The sequence below is a fragment of the Oncorhynchus keta genome, chromosome 25 (genome assembly GCF_023373465.1).
Source record: "Oncorhynchus keta strain PuntledgeMale-10-30-2019 chromosome 25, Oket_V2, whole genome shotgun sequence".
Lineage (NCBI taxonomy): Eukaryota > Metazoa > Chordata > Actinopteri > Salmoniformes > Salmonidae > Oncorhynchus > Oncorhynchus keta.
Genome location: NC_068445.1, coordinates 17,534,984 through 17,553,053, shown reverse-complemented (window position 1 = coordinate 17,553,053; position 18,070 = coordinate 17,534,984). Strand labels below are relative to the sequence as shown.

The 18,070-nt window shown below is 42.0% G+C and overlaps 1 protein-coding gene across 6 annotated transcripts; it reads left to right on the top strand.

Annotated features, from left to right (window-relative positions):
• Positions 1-1,624: 1,624 nt before the first annotated feature.
• Positions 1,625-17,531, top strand: LOC118358327 (KAT8 regulatory NSL complex subunit 3-like). Of its 6 annotated transcripts, none has more exons than XM_035736009.2 (22): positions 1,626-1,865; positions 2,410-2,682; positions 2,862-3,032; positions 3,222-3,312; positions 3,433-3,618; positions 5,968-6,099; positions 7,634-7,750; positions 7,838-7,936; positions 8,356-8,427; positions 10,444-10,518; positions 10,665-10,822; positions 11,144-11,207; positions 11,390-11,578; positions 11,672-11,828; positions 12,138-12,215; positions 13,691-13,867; positions 14,110-14,197; positions 14,375-14,502; positions 14,938-15,044; positions 15,155-15,353; positions 16,730-16,842; positions 16,933-17,531. In XM_035736009.2, exons 2-22 carry the CDS (start codon positions 2,471-2,473, stop codon positions 16,933-16,935), a joined length of 2,616 nt encoding a protein of 871 aa, XP_035591902.1. In that variant the 5' UTR covers positions 1,626-1,865; positions 2,410-2,470; the 3' UTR covers positions 16,936-17,531. The 6 variants fall into 6 exon arrangements, with proteins under 6 accessions (XP_035591905.1, XP_035591902.1, XP_035591901.1 ...); XM_035736008.2 differs by having other exon boundaries at positions 16,727-16,842; XM_035736012.2 differs by lacking the exon at positions 14,375-14,502 and having other exon boundaries at positions 1,625-1,865; positions 14,954-15,044; positions 16,727-16,842.
• The last annotated feature ends 539 nt before the right edge of the window (positions 17,532-18,070 follow it).

Below are 18,070 nucleotides of genomic sequence, written 5' to 3'. Positions count from 1 at the left end.
AATACAGGAATATATTGATAAGTCACTCTGTCCTCGAGAGATTTACACAGTTCTCAAAATGTAATGGGAAAAATGAATGCTGGAAAAACGATTGGAACCATTTCCTTGTTTTACCGCTAGGTTTTATGGGTATTATGACTCATACGGTGGTACTATATAGGCGGCATGCATTTTCAGTTTGAAAAATAGTATTTTTAAGACTTGACTTTTCAGTAACTGGGAAACATTGTAACAGTCCTGAACTACTTTGTGGTTATTTATCTGCTGCAGGCCTTGCTGCTGCTGGCATGGGCACACTCCTCAACCACCTTTAGCGTCTCTGTCGTTCTTCAGCCCTGTTTTATTGGGTATTAACCCAAGAATGAGGGTGTGACAAGCTGGTTTGCATACCTGGAAGTCCATGTGTTTCCCTCTGACTGGACTTGTGTTGGGTGTGGATCTAATGTTTTCCCCATGCCAGCTGCTCGTTCTCTGGTTTGTGGGGTGTCTGTTTGGCCCACTGCTGCAGTTTGGGTGGCTCATGAGGACTGTCCATGCACACAGGAGGTTTAGTGAGGGCACATTGCTTCTTCTCTTCACCCGTGGCTGGCTGAAGCACAGGTCTGGTGGTGCCTGTGTCGAGGCCCTTGATACCAGCAGAGGAGTGGTGGTTTTGCCCGGTGTTGTGGGTGAGGCCCTTGGCGTTGGCAGCAGGGTAGTTGTTCTGCCCAGTTTCAAGGATGGAGAACTCTGAGCAGGCAGCAGGGTGGTGGCCCTGCCCAGTGTCAGGGACCATGGTGCCAGCAGAGGTGTGGTGGCTCTGCCCGGTGTTGAGGGCTGAGACCTTAGAGCTGTCAGCAGGGTGATGGCCCTTCAGATGACTGTTAGCTACCTAACGGAGCTAAGTTACTGTACTGTCTATGGCGCTACAACTGTACTGTTGTAGCGCCATAGACCTTCTAATATGTAGATGGCGTGGGAAGAAGCTCCAAAAATCACCTTCTCTCTTCAGGATGTTTATTGTAGATAAACAGTAACTAAAGTGTTATAACTTAACTCCAGTTCAGATCACACATAGGTGTACATATCAGGGCCATACAACAACTGAGGAACCAACAGAAAAACACAACCTAATTTACAATATCATGACAATTGGAACATGTAGGGATCAAAGTAGGCGGGACATACTGCTTCTGTGGCACAACAATATTTTCCATAACCAAAAATATTGTGTTTTCAGCTGTTTCAAGCTGGTGTACAAAATCTAAAGTAAAAGATGGCAAAAACGAAATGTAAGAACGGGAAACATAGAAATAGCGCATATAGAACACGTCTACAGCTTCTTAGACTTGCTGTCAAGGAGAATGGCAGATCTATAACTCATATTTCTATGTGCATTTAGTGTGGTTGTCCAAAAAGTTACATATTGCAGCTTTAAAACAGCAACATTTTCTCTCAGCCTCATTACAATATGTATAGAATAGTATGAGCTTGGCTATAAAACTGCACATGACAAAATTTATAGAATTGTAGGAAGTTAGCTGTTTCCCCACCAAAAAAGACCTTGCGAAGGACGGGCGTAACTGCGGTACGCCTCTACACTGGGCACCATAACATGCACCGTCCTTAAGAAATAGGAATCCAGTCCGTGTTTTGTATATGTGTGCAGAACTAACTGTGGCGGTGGCTCGCGCCCACGCAAAACAAAAGGAATTCGGCCGTAATATATCAACGAGGCGTAGCTCGTAGCTAACGTCCGTCCTTCTCAAATTTGTGACAAAATCTAGACGTAGGTTGTTTGTTGACATTTATATATGACTAAATTTGGTGTAAATTATTGTTCAATTGCAAATACGTAATGCTATCAATGGAAGTAGCATGAAAAGGTGAGTAGCCGATGCTACCAGCGCGTGCTAGGTTTATGCTACGTTACCATGTTGGCTAGCTAATGTAATGTTCGCCTTGTTAAAATTTGCTACAATAATACACGTTGTAATGCCCTGTATAGTTATCAGTTGTTAGTTACCCCTTCTGTTAGCCATGCTCTAACGTTAGTTTAATGAATATATCGTGTTGTTGCTAACTAGCGTTAGCCGTCTAGCTAAGACATGTAGTTAGCCAACTAGTAACGTCATGTCAACAACGCAGAGCTTGCGTTCCGCGTTGTATTTTACTATCAACCTTAGCTTCTTCGGAGACGTTCCCCCTATGTACTGTAGCTCGCTAAAAGAATGACGTTACGTGTAACTAGTTAGCGAACTAACGTTAGTCAACGTCACTTGACTAAGCTGACGTTACAAAATGGATAAGAATGGTGCTTGTACTAACCAGCTGTGGGCTAAAGAGGAGGGGTACAAATTACATGTGATGTCACATGATGATGTTTGATGAATATTATAGTGGTATTGATCACAGTTCCTCCTTGCTCAGGCTTGGATTGAAAGCAGAACTCTGTCTCAGAGCTGTAGGGCCCTTGGGGCCCCAGTAGAGGATGCACCGTGGTGTGGACAAGGACTTCCAGACTTCAGCGCGGAGGATGGGTACATCTTTGCTGTTCCAGTTGTCTGTCCATGAGCGTGAACTGGACTTGGTGTTCCTGGACCACAGCTATGCTAAGCCATGGAATGCCCACCCGGACGCCAGCAGTGCCCGGCCCACGCGCATGCTGTTCGTCACACCCCGTCGCCAACCTGATGCCGTTCCGTGAGTTTCAACCCTCATTATCCTCACCGATGACTCATTGCCCAAACAATTTTAACATTGAAAACCTGTGTCTCAGAACAAATTTAATTTTGTAGTAGGTGCTTTATCACGACAATAATAAAGTTGCAGCTTAAACTGGATGACAACATTTACTGAAGTATGTTTGTGTTCTTTTGCAGGGAATCAGACCTGTCAATAGATGTGGAATCTGTCACGCCTACACCTATTCCACTCTATGACAATCAGAAAGCACGCAGTGTTATGAAGGAGTGTGAGCGACATGTTTTATTTGCTCGCACAATTGCTGAGGGTCCCCCACCCCCTGATGACTGGGAGGAACATATCAACAAGTGAGTGGCCTCCACCCGACCTCTCTTTGAATAACCCTATTGGGGTTTAAAAATATATCTATGTTCCGTAAGGACTTATGTGTTGCAGATGCCTTGTTTGCTCAGCTCTTGTATACACCGTCTTTGTCTCAATCTCCATTTCAAATGGTGATAATAGTCAGACTTCATTACTGACTGCTTGTATTACAGGGCTGGATGGTCGGTCATTCAAAACAAGTTGTTTAATAAGGTGCTGAAGGCTCTGCAAGCTGAAAGACTGGCCCGGCTGGCCAATGAAAACGTGAGTATGCACCAACTAAGTGCACCAACTAAGTGCTTTTGTATGTGGTACAAATTCAGGTTCAATGACTATCAAAGTTCCTGTCCCTCTAGTCTTACCATCCCTTCCTCTGACTCATAGGCCTCCAATGAGCCAGTATTGCGCAGGATTGCTGTGGACAAGTGTGCCCGAAAGGTGCGCCATGCACTGGCCAGTGTCAACTGGGACACCAAATTGACCCAGTGGCTACACAGCACCCTGATAGAATCCCTCAGTCTGGCCATGCTGGCCGCTTACCTAGACGTACTGCAGACACTCAAGAGCAAGGTACTCCTCTGTCTCTTTCTCTCTCAAAATGTGTGTACACATTATTTGATGTTGTGACATGCATTCTTATATAGAGAGATACGTTCTATGACTGTGACAATCGTCAAATAAAGATTTTTTTATACCGCACATTTCAGACTTGGAATTCAACACAATATGCTTAACAGGAATATACAATGAAAATGAATAGAGAAATATTTACTACACAACAAACATAAGAGGATTAAAAACTAAAGAATATCAAAACTGAACGACTTTACGGTCTCTTTTAAAAATGTCCACAGTTTCGGCCCCCCTCAGGTCCTCTGGCAGGCTATTCCAGAGGCTGGGGTCATAATAACTAAAGGCTGCCTCTCATGCCTCTTGGTCCTAGGCTTTGGGATAGGCCTGTGCTAGAGGACTTGAGGGACCTATTGGCTAAATGACTTAAAAGCCTGTCTGACATGTATTGGAGTGCACAGTTGTGGATTGATTTTAAAAACTAATAGAAGAAGCTTAATTTATTCTGAAACTCAAAGGCAGCCTGTGCAGAGACCTTAAAACCGGTGTATTTTGTGCTCTCTGTCTGGTCTTGGTCATCACCCGTGCTGCAGCATTCTGCATGTTTTGTAGTTGACCAATGGCTTTCTTGGGTAGACCAGAAAGGAGATGAGTAAACTAGTCAAGCCTGCTTGTAATGAAAGCATGGATGAGTTTCTCAGTATCAGCCTGAGTGAAGAATGTTCCTCAGGTGGAAAAAAGATATTTGTTCACATTCCTGTGATTTTGAAATTGAATTCAGAATCTAAAATAACACCTTTTTTACCTGGTGTTTATCTTTATTTGCCTGTGAATTAAAATGTGCAGCCAGATTCTCTGTGCTTTGGCTCCAACAATAAGTACCTCAGTCTTGATTTAGCTGGAGGAAGTTGTTAGCCATCCAAGTTTTTAAATCGTTAATACAGTCAAATTTATCTGTGGAGCTAAAATCCTGTGGTGACACAGATGGAAAGTTGTGTATCGTCTGCGTAGCAGTGAAAATCAATGCTGTGCTTTCTGATAATGCTGCCAACGGGTAACATGTATAAACTGAACAGCACCGAACCCAAAATCTAGCCTTGTGGAACGCCACATGTGATATGTATTTTCTCTGAATTATGTTTACCAAGGGTGAAAAACTCTTGACCTGTTAAGTAGGTCCTAAACCAATTAGAACTAGATGGTTAGGCAAATCCACTTCTCCAGAAGGACATCATGGTCAACCGTGTCGAATGCAACACATAAATCCATGAGTACAAGGACATAGAGCTGTTGGGCATCTGCGCTGGGTCATTTACCACTTAAACTAAGGCTGTCTCTATGCTGTGGTAGGCCAAAATACAGTTTGCACTTGAAAAACTAATTTGGCTGTTTGTAAACCAATTTTTCAAGACTTTTGCTTAAGAATGGAAGGTTGGAGATTGGCTGACAATTGCTAAACGCTGAATAATCTACATTACTTTTCTTCAGAAGGGGTTTCACCATAGCAGTTTTTAAGTGCCTGTGAACAGGGAGTGATTTCAATAGCTTACACTTCTTCAGATATGCAATTAAAATCTGTTTTGAATGTGGGGGGGATAGGATCAAGAAGGCAGGTAGAAGGCTTAAGTTGTGATATCACTTTCCTGAGCATGTCTGTGTCAACCAGGGAAAATAAATCCATAGTGCCTTTGCGTGGTAGGCTAGGGCACATATCATAACTCATCAGGTTGATTGATACCCAGCCTAATGTTTATCTTATCTCTGAAATATGTCGCAAACAAAGTTCATATAGGTTTGCGGGGTTAGGATTTATCAGGCCATTAATGGTCAAGAAGAGCGAGCACTCTCAAATTATTCTGATTATTAGTGATCAAGTTAGAAAAATTAGCCCGTCTGGTAAGTTGTTTTCTCAATGTCATAATGGACCTGCAACTTTGACTTCATCCTCTTCTGTTTTGCCTTTCATTTCTTAAATGTATTAGTTTCCTCACACATCAAAGGGGTTCTCCATTAGAATGTTGGCTTTTACAGCTTTATTGGAGCTATGGCATCAATGGTTGCCCTTTTATTTGCTATTAAAATGATCAACTAAATCATTACGAGGAAGGCAGAATCGGTGGAGTATTGTTCACACTCAGTTAAAATCTGTAGCAACTTCAGAGGTAAGATGGTGTTTCTTAATAATGCGTTCAGTATTACCCTGTGCTATGGGCAAGAAGGTAGTAAAAAATACATAGTGGTGATCCGATAAAGTAGCAACAACAATACTGGATATGTCAATAGAAAGCCCCTTGGTAATAATCGGGTTCAGAGTATGGCCAGGATGACTCAACATCTCTGTCTGTGCAGTTGCCCTCGCTGATTGACAGGATGCTGCTGACTTCATCTGTGAAGACTGGAGCGGCCGGTGCAGAGGCCCTCTCTCTGCTACTGAAGAGGCCCTGGGACCCAGCCGTGGGCGTTCTGTCTCACAACAAACCGGTAGGTGTCTAATGCTAATCCCAGTGTGGTTCTGGGAGCAATCAGAATTCACTGCAGTCAGAATGAAAAAGACAATGGAAGCATGCTCACGTTCCAAATGGTAGTAGGGGTGAAATTGATAGTTGTGGCAGGAAGTGCTTCGTAGTTTCATTTAAATTTTTTTATTTTAAATTTTACCTTTTATTTTACTAGGCAAGTCAGTTAAGAACAAATTCTTATTTTCAATGACGGCCTAGGAACAGTGGGTTAACTGCCTGTTTAGGGGCAGAACGACAGATTTTGTACCTTGTCAGCTCGGGGATTTGAACTTACAACATTTCGGTTACTAGTCCAATGCTCTAACCACTAGGCTACCCTGCCGCCCCTACCGTTTTACAGTGCATTGCCAAAGTATTCATTCCCCTTGGCATTTTTCCTATCTTGTTGCATTACAACCTCTAATTTAAATGGATTTTTATTTGGATTTTATGTATTGGACATACAAAAAAATGAAATGAAAAATAAAAAACCCGGAAAAGTGGTATTTTTGGTATGACTTAAAGATTGCTGTTCAACAGCGGAACCCATCCAATTCGCTGGAGCACTTTTGCCTTGAAGGATGAGCAGAAATCCCAGTGGCTAGATGTGCCAAGCTTATAGAGCCATACCCCAAGAGACTTGCAACTGTAATTGCTGCAAAAGGTGGCTCTACAAAGTATTGACTTTGGGCGGGTGAATAGTTATGCATACTCATGTTCAGTTTTTTTTTGGTGTTATTTCATGTTTGTTTCACATTAAAAATATTTGGCATCTTCAAAGTGGTAGGCATGTTATGTATATCAAATGACACAAACCTCCAAAACATTTTTTTTAATTCCAGGTTGTAAGGCAACAAAATTGGAAAAATGCCAAGGGGGTGAATACTTCGCAAGCCGCTGTATATGCCTAACTTTGACCATTAAAAAAATGAATGGTCTAGACATTGTTGTGAGTTCACTTGTTTTTCAGAAAACCACTCCCTAATCCTTGTTGTGCAGTAATAATAAAAAAAAACGTTAAGACGCACACAAAAAGACATCCTTTCAGAAACAGCAAATATATCAGTATAGTGATGCAGGTCTTTGTCATTCAGAACCTTATCTGCAACTTTATATTCCATTTTGTTCGACTCAAGCTGTTTCCCCAACGCTGCTGTGCAGGCTGGGTGTGTCCGTATAGTATACAGTACATCTAAAGACCTGCATCACTATAATGAGAGCGTTTCTAAGATGCGTATTTGGGTGTTTTTGGAGCATTTGTTCATGGGTTTTTTCAAGGCCCCCATACTACACAACAAGGATAAGGAACTGATTTGCTATTTGGGGTATGTTTCTCAATAACAAGTGAAATCACAAAGGTGTCTATGACCCTTCTTTAACATTCCATTTACTTTTTAAAAAAGAGAGATTTGGTTATTAAAATAAATTCTACTTTAATGTTTCTGGATTGACTTGGGATCCTTTGATTGCATTTGCTATTAATGTGATAATGACTGGATTTCTATTTTGTATTGCAGAGCAAGCTTCCTGGCTCCCCACTCATCTTAATTGCACCATCAGGGCCCACCAATCCTGCTCTTTCTACCTCACGCCGAATGAGATTTTGGCAGTCACAGCTCTCCTGCTTGGGAAAGGTTTGTATCTATTCATTCTCAAGTGTGATTGTGCGTCACTGCGTTTTATACACACCCAATAGGTATAAACCAACATGTTTGTCTCAGGTAATCCCGGTAAATACCCACGTAAACAGTGGAGCCAATGTGGGCATCACTCAGTGTCTGGAGCACATGTTGGGCACCGTCAGGGCCAAAGTCATGGAGGTAAGGCTGTTGTCTGAACCTGAAGTTGTGTAGCCAAATATCTGTTCCTAATGGACTAGGTCTGCAGTATTCAAACTTTTTCAGCAGGATCTCAAACTGTACAATTGGTACATTTCAACAAGTACATTTAAATTCATTGCACTTTCATCTCTTGTGAAAATGAAAAAAAAACAATACATATATTTACTCGATACAATTATTTCTCAAATCATTTTTCTGGAAAACATTTCTATATTGTCCCATACAATAATCTGCATTCTTATTTTTTTATTTAGATTTTTGGCAACCCCAGTGCATCACCCCCATATTTGAATACCACTGGACTAGATTGTTGCTGCAATTTCAGATAGTTCTTTTAAGTTATGTGCTAGACTGTCTATTTGTCTCTTTATCTGCCCTTCAATGTATTTATGAACCAGGTCCACAGTCACTTCCCTCACAAACCCATTATCCTGGTTGGCTGGAATGTGGGAGCGCTCATCGCCTGTCATGTAAGGCTGCTGTGTGACTGCTGTCTCTGTCTACTACATGTCATCAACATTTTCTGAGAGTGTTCTCTGTGATGCTCAGAAAGTTATACAGTGCCTTCAGAAACTATTCACACCTCGACATTTGTCATATTTTTGTTACAAAGTGTGTTTTAAGAGGGATTTAATTGTCCTTTTTGTAAACTTTTTTTGAAAAATTAAACACTAATATACTGTATCTTGATTAGATAAATATTCAACCCCCGGAGTCAATACATGTTAGAATCACCTTTGGCAGTGATTACAGCTGTGAGTCTTTCTGGGTAAGTCTCTTAAGAGCTTTCCACACCTGGATTATGCAAAATTTAACTATGTATTATATTCTAAATTCTTCAGTCTCTGTCAAATTGGTTGTTCATCGTTGCTAGACAACCATTTCCAGGTATTCCCATAGATTTTCAAGTGTTTTAGGTTATTTTCCAGCTGAAAGAAATTAATCTCCCAGTGTCTGGTGGAAAGCAGACTGAACCAGGTTTTCCTCTAGGATTTGACATCTGCTTAGCTCCATTCAGTTTCTTTTTTTTTATGATGAAAAACTCCCAGGTCCTTAATAATGATTACAAGCATACCCATGATGCAGCCACCACTGTGCTTTAAAATATGGAGAGTAGTACTCAAATCAAATGTATTTGTCACATACACATGGTTAGCAGATGTTAATGCGAGTGTAGCGAAATGCTTGTGCTTCTAGTTCCGACAATGCGGTAATAACCAACAAGTAATCTAGCTAACAATTCCAAAACTACTACCTTATCACAAGTGGAAGGGGATAAAGAATATGTACATAAAGATATATGAATGAGTGATGGTACAGAGCGGCATAGGCAAGATACAGTAGATGGTATCGAGTACAGTATATACATATGAGTATGTAAACAAAGTGGCATAGTTAAAGTGGCTAGTGATACATGTATTACATAAAGATTCAGTAGATGATATAGAGTACAGTATATACGTATACATATGAGATGAATGATGTAGGGTATGTAAACATTATATTAGGTAGCATTGTTTAAAGTGGCTAGTGATATATTTTACATAATTTCCCATCAATTCCCAAGTGTGTTCTATTGGATTTACCCCAAACACTTTACCCCAAACACTTTGTATGTGTGTTGTTGCAAACTGGATGCATGTTTTGAAATATTTGTTCTGTACAGGCTTCCTTTTCAGTCTTGTCAGTTAGGTTAGTGTTGTAGAGTAACTACAATGTTGTTGATCCATCCTCAGTTTTCTCCTTTCACAGCCATTAAACTCTTAACTGTTTAAGTCACCAATGGCCTCATGGTGAAATCCCTGAGGGGTTTCCTTCCTCTCCGGCAACTGAGTTAGGAAGGACGCCTGTATCTTTGTATTGATTCACCACCCAAAGTGTCATTAATAACTTCACCATGCTCAAAGGGATATTCAGTCTGCTTTAAAAAAAAATATATATTTTTATTTTACCTATCTATCAGTAGGTGCCCTTCTTTGCAAGTTATTGGAAAAACTCGGTCTTTGTGGTTGAATCCGTGTTTGAAATTCACTGCTCGACATAGGGACCTTACAGATAATTGTATGTGTGGGATACAGAGATGAGGTAGCCATTAAAAAAGCATGTTAAACACTATTATTGCACACAGAATGAGTCCATTCAAGGTGTGACTTGTTAAGCAAAAATACCCCTGAAATTATTTAGGCTTACCATAACAGCGGGGTTGAATACTTATTGAGTCAAGTCATTCCAGCTTTTGATTTTTTTATTCATTTTATAAAATAATTCAAAAAACATAATTCCACTTTGACATTTATTGTGTGTTGACCAGTGACAAAAATCAGGCTATAACACAACAAAATGTGGAAAGTCAAGGTGTGAATACTTTCGGAACATCTGGTGGTTATTGAAAACAATCCTTGTGGAATCTGAGCTCTGATCTGTGTTGTGATTGGTGGATGTGACGTTGGTGCACTGCACATATTGACGTGGTTGTCCTCTCCCAGGTCTCTCTCATGGAATACCTGACTGCTGTGGTGTGTCTTGGCTTTCCACTGCTAACCATCAATGGACCAAGAGGGGTAAGGAAATGTGCTCAAATGTTTCTTGCATTGTGGAGACATTTAGATATGATGCTTCGACTTGTCTTACACAGATCAACATAATTTTGCCACATGTCTCTGGATCTTAGATGTGTATTGACTGTTTTTGTATTGTTGACTGGCAGGATGTGGACGACCCCTTGCTGGACATGAAGACACCAGTGCTGTTTGTGGTTGGTCAGAATGCTCTGCAGTGTGGCACAGAGGCCATGGAGGAGTTCCGAGAGAAACTCCGAGCCGACAACAGCATGGTGGTGGTGGGGGGAGCCGACGACAACCTCAGGTGGGTTTACTCTAGGACTGGGAATTGCCATACGATATTATCACGATACTTAGGTACCCATACGATATGTCATTCAATTGTATATGAATCACGATTCTTTGTTTTGCAATTCCATGTTCCAAACATTTTGCTCATTATATGTATTTTTAAGACGGAAAGGTAGCAGCAGTTGAAAGCATTCAGTCACGGAATGTTTTCTTGTGAAGACAAAAGGCCTGAAGTTTTCACTGCTCGCTGTAATTTTCTGCAGGGCTATTAAATTGAAGAATTTGAGTGCATCAGTTTGTTTCTCATACCTAATTAAATGTTTTTCTTCCTCAGAATCAACTCCACAAAGATGAAATCAGAGGGACTGACACAGACCATGGTGGATCGCTGCATTCAGGTTGGTCCATGTCGCTCTTGTCCTGTAAAGAAGCCATAGTGTTTTTATTCAAACAAATTTAGGTTAAGATTCTATGAAAACGTCAAAGGATTTTAAGGATTTAACCCTAGCCATCAAACTCCTCACGTGGAGTTCCATTGAAATGCTTTTCATGCAGATATACGTCTGTCTCTCCTGTGTAGGATGAGATAGCAGACTTCCTGTCGGGGGTGCTGACGCGGGCGGAGAGCCACGGCCATGGCTCGGGAGAGCTGAGGGACCTTGACACGGAGAAGAAGAAGAAGCCTAGACGCGAGCTACCCTTTGACCTGGAAAGGGGCCGCCCCTCCTCCCCTGCCCTCAGAGTACCAATATCCCCCTCAGGCTCCGAGGTATGTCCTGCATCAGCTCAGGCACGCTCCGGGAGAATAATATATACATTGCTGATCATTTGACTGGCTTTTTTTTTATGGTTGTGTTCTCAGGACCTGTCCAGTGTGTGCAGTAGTCCCACCTCCAGCCCCAAGCCAAAGACGTCAGGACTGTCCCCAGCACAGAAGTCCAGTCTGATCACTGCCACACAACTCCTCAAGACCCATATGCAGCGGTCTGGGACTGTGCTCACACACAAGCAGGCACAAGGTTTGTGTGCGAACTAGCATGTACGAAAACAGACGCAGACACATACCACAGCTCTCACATTTGACACATTTGTTTGTGTGCGCTTGTTTTAATGAGTCATTTAACTCTCTTGCCAATGGGTTTTTCAATAGCTCTATGGGCTTGGGAAGATGTGAATGCGATATTGAATGGTGAAAATGGTTTACTTGGACACAAATCTTGTTAGGGCAGTAATGACATCAGAAGGGCACAATGGAACGTGACTATCTTTTCATCCCTTCTCTACTCTCTTTCGACTATCCTTCCAACTTTCTTTTCAATTAATTTCAGCCCAGTTTGCTGCTTTTATGAAACAAAACATGCTTGTGAGGAAAAATCTTCCTCCTGGCACTCCCTCCTGTGTCTTTGGTAAGTATGTCTTTCTCCTTTCTTTTCTCTTCCTTTCTGTCTGCCATCTCCCTCTTACTGCCAGATCATTGATGTACATGGTTAACAGGGTCATATAACATTTTAAGTGAGCATTATACATACACTGAACAAAATATAAACGCAACAATTTCAAAGATTTTACTGAGTTACAGTCCATATAAGGAAATTGGTCAATTGAAATAAATTCATTCCCTAATCTATGGATTTCACATGACTGGGAATACAGATATGCTTTTAGTCACAGATTCCTTAAATAATGCAGCGTGACACATCTCTTTCGCATAGAGTTGATCAGGCTTTTGATTGTGGAATGTTGTCCCACTCCTCTTTAATGCCTGTGCGAAGTTGCTGGATATTGGCGGGAACAGGAATATGCTGTCATACACATGATACAGAGCATCCCAAACATGCTCAATGGGTGACATGTCTGGTGAGTATGCAGGTCATGGAAGAACTTCGACATTATCAGCTTCCAGGAATTTTGTACAGGTCTTTGTGACATGAGACAGTGCATTTTGCTGAAACATGATGTGATGGCAGTGGGTGAATGGCACAACAATGGACCTCAGGGTCTCATCACGGTATCTCTGCATTCAAATTGCCATCGTTAAAATGCAATTGTGTTTATCTGTAGCTTATGCTTGCCCATACCATCACCCCACCACCACTATGGGGCATTCTGTTCAACTTTCACATCAGCAAACCACTCGCCCACTGCCTGGTACAGTTAACCAGGATTCATCTGTGAAGAGAACGCTTTTCCAGCGTGCCAGTGGCCATCGGGTGAGCGTTTGCCCACTGAAGTTGGTTACGACGCCAAACTGCAGTCAGGTCAAGACTGGTGAGGACGACAAGCACACAGATTAATTTCCCAGAGACGGTTTCTGACAGTTTGTGCAGAAATTATTTGGTTGTGCAAACCCAGTTTCATCAGCTGTCCAGGTGGCTGGTCTCAGACAAAAGCTGCATGTGGAGGTCCTGGGCTGACGTGGTTACACATGGTCTGTGGTTGTGAGGCCAATTGGACATACTACCAAATTACCTAAAATGATGGAGGTGGCTTATTACATTCTCTGGCAACAGTTCTGGTGTACATTCCTCCAGTCAGCATTCCAATCGAGCACACACTCAAAACATCTGTGGCATTGTGTGGTGTGACGACTGCACATTTTAGAGTGGCCTTTTATTGTCTCCAGCACAAAGTGCCTCTGTGTAACGGTCATGCTGTTTAATCAGCTTCTTGATATGCCACATCTGTCAGATGGATGGGTTATCTCGGGAAAGGAGAAATGCTAACCGGGATGTAAAATTTCAGCTCATGAAACACTTTACATGTTGTGTTTATATTTTTGTTCAGTATATTCCATTATACTTTGAGAAGTGAATTTGTGATCAGGGTTGGAATGGTCTGGTCTGTTTATCCCAGTCAGTGATGTGCTGTGTCTGTGTTTCAGTTCCTGTATCCAGTGAGCAGACCGAGGGCCTGGAGAGAGACGAGCTGCGGGCCCATCTGAAGAGGAGGCAGACTCCCAGCCCCACTCCCACCAAAGCCTCCAAGAGAGCCAAGATTAAGGTGACCATTCTGCATGGAGAGACAGCAGGGGGCGCTGTCAGTTCTACAGCACAGGAAGGTAACTCGCTCAGATTTAACTATGAGCAGTTTTCTGAACCTCTAAGTGAATGATCCAGTAAAGAGAGATTGGAAGTTGTTGCCAAATGAATTGTAATATGTGTGGGGCTTTTATCTGAATGTTTATAAAATATTTTCTTATTTCCACTATTTCTAAAGTCATTAGAAACCATTTTCAATGTTATAGTGTGGTGTTGTCTGATCAGATTTGGCTTATTTTCTTAATTGTCTGTTCTAATGCAGGGGGTCCTTCTGGGATGCCCCTAGCTGTGACTTTGGGACAGACTGTGTCTGGAGCCAAGGAACTCTCTGGACTCCTCACATCCCAGCGGTAGGCCTGACACACACACGGACACACAATGATCTCCAACTCCTCAGACAATCTCCTGTTGGGCAGCTCTGTGTGCGGCAAAAGGATTGAGTTTTGGACTCTGGTTGGAAGTTGTTGAATAGGAAAAAACTATGGGGTGGGTAGCTACCACAGCTCTGGTTATGTGTGTTACTGCAGGTCTGGTAGTCTGACAGAGGTGTCTAGTGCCCTGAGCTTGGGGTCCAGCTCTTTCCACAACCTGCAGAGTTGCATGGTGTCAGGGTCCTCCTCACCAGTCCAGGCGCAAGCTCCTGCTACTGCCCAAGGTATCTCCTACCTGCCTGCATGACTGTCCTAACTCGGCACAGCAGCTGATCTCAAAGATGACAGTCTAGACTCTAGACACTGAACTACAACCAAAAATGTTGTACAGTATATTTTCACTGATTTGTTAGTTGTGCAGAGGAGCAGCAAATCCATCACACATTTAAAAGGGGGAGAGTTCTGTTTTATGTCCTGATTTTGAGCACTTCATGATAACAACTGATCTGAGCAAACAATGTTATTGATTACTTTGAGTGTTACTTCTGCATTATCTATGGAAGCTTAACCGCTGGCCTTTTCTACCAGAGGTTGTTTTGTCGATTGGACGAATAGGGGTGGATCTCAACTGTTGTCAGTAGTTGTGTTGTTGAGCCTTTGGTATTGACTGTGTATAAATGTGAGCAGTGCTGATTCATTCTCGCTGTGTTTGTGTGCAGCACCTTCCGCCAGCAGCCTCCTCCAAGGCCTAAGTTTCAGTCTTCAGGAGATCGTGACCAAATCCCCTAGCCTACCCACCACCACAGCTAGCATGGGCAGCATTCAGGTACACCCTGGACTTTCCTCATGAACCTGCAAAAAGTATACTCCGTAATGTGAATTTGTCTGTGTGCTAACTCATTGTCTGACTGACTCCACCTCTCCTATCCCCCTCAGGCCTCTGGTGGGAAGCCCCAGGGTCAGGTCCTTAGCTCCATAGGTACTGGCAGCAGCACCCTGCTCCGGGCAGTGCCTGTGGTCTCCACTGGAGGGCTGTCCAAGACCACTGCCATCCACCAGCTTCTCACCAATGGCGGGCTGGCCAAGCTGGCGAGCAGCCTCCCTAGCCTGGCACACATCTCCACCCAGAGTGCCGGTACGTCCCGAACTGCCAAACCACGGCGGCCACGCTGAATGCCCAGGGTTCTCCTTAACCCCCTGATTTTCGGAAAAGCTAGAATAGCAGGACGGGCCCTATCGCCAGGTCACCTTGGCCACACTACAGATAGCTGACTGAGATAGTGGACAGCATGATCAATAATGTGTATGCAGATAGTCATCCATGAGGATCCTAGGTGTGGTCAGTATCAGGAAAACCAGACTTGCAGCCATGTAACATCAAAGTTTACAGATTTGTATCGTAAGGGATGATGTGTTTTTGTACTAATGTTCATGTTTGGAAGAGCCATAAGGAAAACATCAATGAATACATGATCCAGGTGTATGTGACATTGGAATTAGCAGTTTGATGAAGTCATGTTTAATACATATTGTTTATGTATTAGTCTACACATTTCAAATGTAAATGCTTACATGAGAATCTTTGAATATGTTCATGTTTGCCCGTAGTTTCCTTGATACATGGAACTCATTGATACAAAATTGTTGTCATGATAATTGTGAATCAAGAGGGCCAAAAACAAATGGACATTCATGCATTTTGGCGTTTTGAATATCGCTTAAATGTCACATGACAACTGACAATGTCAATGGCCCTGTTCAGACTGCATTTGTTCACCAGATCTGTCCACTCGGTAGATGCCTCTTTATGTTTGTTTCATTTTGATTGCTTGGTCTTCATGTTACATTTTGTAAATCCATTAATTAAATCACCTGCAACAAGCAAGCAGCAGCCATGATTCCAGATGCACCCAAGGACCCACGGACTCACTGGACTTTGTAGAGAGGAAAGAGTATGAGGAGAAGTAGCAATAATATTCACATCCGGCATACCACCTGTTTCTATCATTGCAATAAAGACTGGAAAATAACCCATGTTTTCATTCCTCTTTTTTTGATCGAGAAATGGGTGTTGCGATATCAAAGTTGTCCACTCCTTTCCCAGGATTGCTGTTGTCTTTGATAGCTTTTTTTGTAATTCTGTACAAAATTCAAACCTGGATTAATAATTATTTAAGCTAAGAGTAAAACGGTACTCATCTCTCTCTAGTCTACATCTCCTGACATGGACTATTCTTACCATTGAGAAAAGCAAGCCAGACATGACAATACAGGCAAAATGCAAAATAAGCCCTTGGGCACTGAGTTGTATTTTAAGAACTATTTCATTTGAAAAATTCCCTCATTGGATTAGCACACACTGCTGGATTTGCTATTCAGGAATTTCAGTTGGAATGTTGTCCGCTTTGCTGTGTCTGAGGGAAAATGCTGTCTGAACTAGGCTTGACACCCAGTTCTAGTATACATATCTGAGTAGATGTGTAACCCATACCATCACTTTGTTGGCAGCAGGGCTCAGAGCCCCCACCATTATAACTGTGATGCTGCGAGGACAGCCCAGCAGAATGACTACGCTGGGCCAGGCTGAGAGGCCACTGATGCTGTCCAAACCACCTGATATGAAGGTGGGTCTCCTCACAAGCAGCAATATGTTAACGTCTCATCACGTGTTCTAAAATGAAGATTTGTTTTCAAATCAAAATACTCTGTTGCAGTGATGAACCCAAAGATCGCACGCATCATGCCAGATGTGATACTCATCCTGGAGGAGTGACTGGACTGGCTATGATCCGACTCCATAGAAAAGGAGTGTAGCCATGTACCCCCTGCCCTTATGTCTATTCTCTCCCCAATGCAACAGATGAACACTTGGCGAATTGTTCCTTCCCCATGGTGTGAATTGACTTGTGTAGTGGACCAGTCTCCACGCAGCAGGAAACGTCATCAGCCCAACATATATGTATGGTCACACTCATTTCAGTTAAGAGTTGAAGATGGTATAAAATATTGAAGGTATTTTATTTTTGTCACAAGGTCTCAGTTGACACTTTTTTTGTAAGGCAATGGATAATGTAACAGCCATATGATAGTTGTATATGTGTAGAGGGGAAAATATTGTAATTGTTACCTGTTATGTTATTTTCTTGACCATTGGATCTTTAAATTAAGCCTGTCTTTTGAGATCATTACAACAGTTTTTTTTCTATATGCTTTGTTCTGTAACTTTGAATTATGCTAGGTGGAATTTTACAGCTAATATTGTTTCATGTTTAATTAAAGCCTTTTGGCCTGGCAAGATGTTTCAAAAGCTGAACCATGGAATTGATTTCTCAGTTCATGTTCAGAAAAAACATTTTCTATGTAGCGTGACAATGATCATGTTTAAGTAGGTGGACTACTCTTGGGTTGAAAATGTGAATTTACAGATCTACATTTGTAAACCATTTTACTTTTAAATGGAACAAAAGTGCGGTTCTCTCTGGGAGTCCTTACCTTTCAGTAATATAATCAAGAGAAAGAAATCCAGTCTTCACTGAACTTTAATTGTCAAAATGTGTTGGTCTAAATTATATTTATAATGTTATATTCAAAGTTCTGCGGCTGGCGGATTGTAATGATAATGCTTGGCACCATCGTTTGGGGATTTTCATGTAAGTTTGAATAGATATTAGTAAAGAATTGAACAAGCATATAATCTCCAAACCGTATTCCAATTCAGAATACAATGATTGAACCGTGTCCTGCGCACTGAATGAATTTAATTTGCATGAAATGATGTGAGTGCATAATCATTTTCACAGGCAGCTGCATTAATATAGACCTACTCATTTAGCAGACATCCTCTGTTTCTGC

Bases quoted from the DNA above. Each gene is read 5' to 3' on its own strand.
- LOC118358327 (XM_035736008.2), top strand. From the start codon at position 2,471: ATGCACCGTGGTGTGGACAAGGACTTCCAGACTTCAGCGCGGAGGATG. The intron at 14,198-14,374 runs GTAGGCCTGACA...GTGTTACTGCAG, and splicing joins GGACTCCTCACATCCCAGCG to GTCTGGTAGTCTGACAGAGG. The intron at 15,045-15,154 runs GTACACCCTGGA...TATCCCCCTCAG, and splicing joins CTAGCATGGGCAGCATTCAG to GCCTCTGGTGGGAAGCCCCA.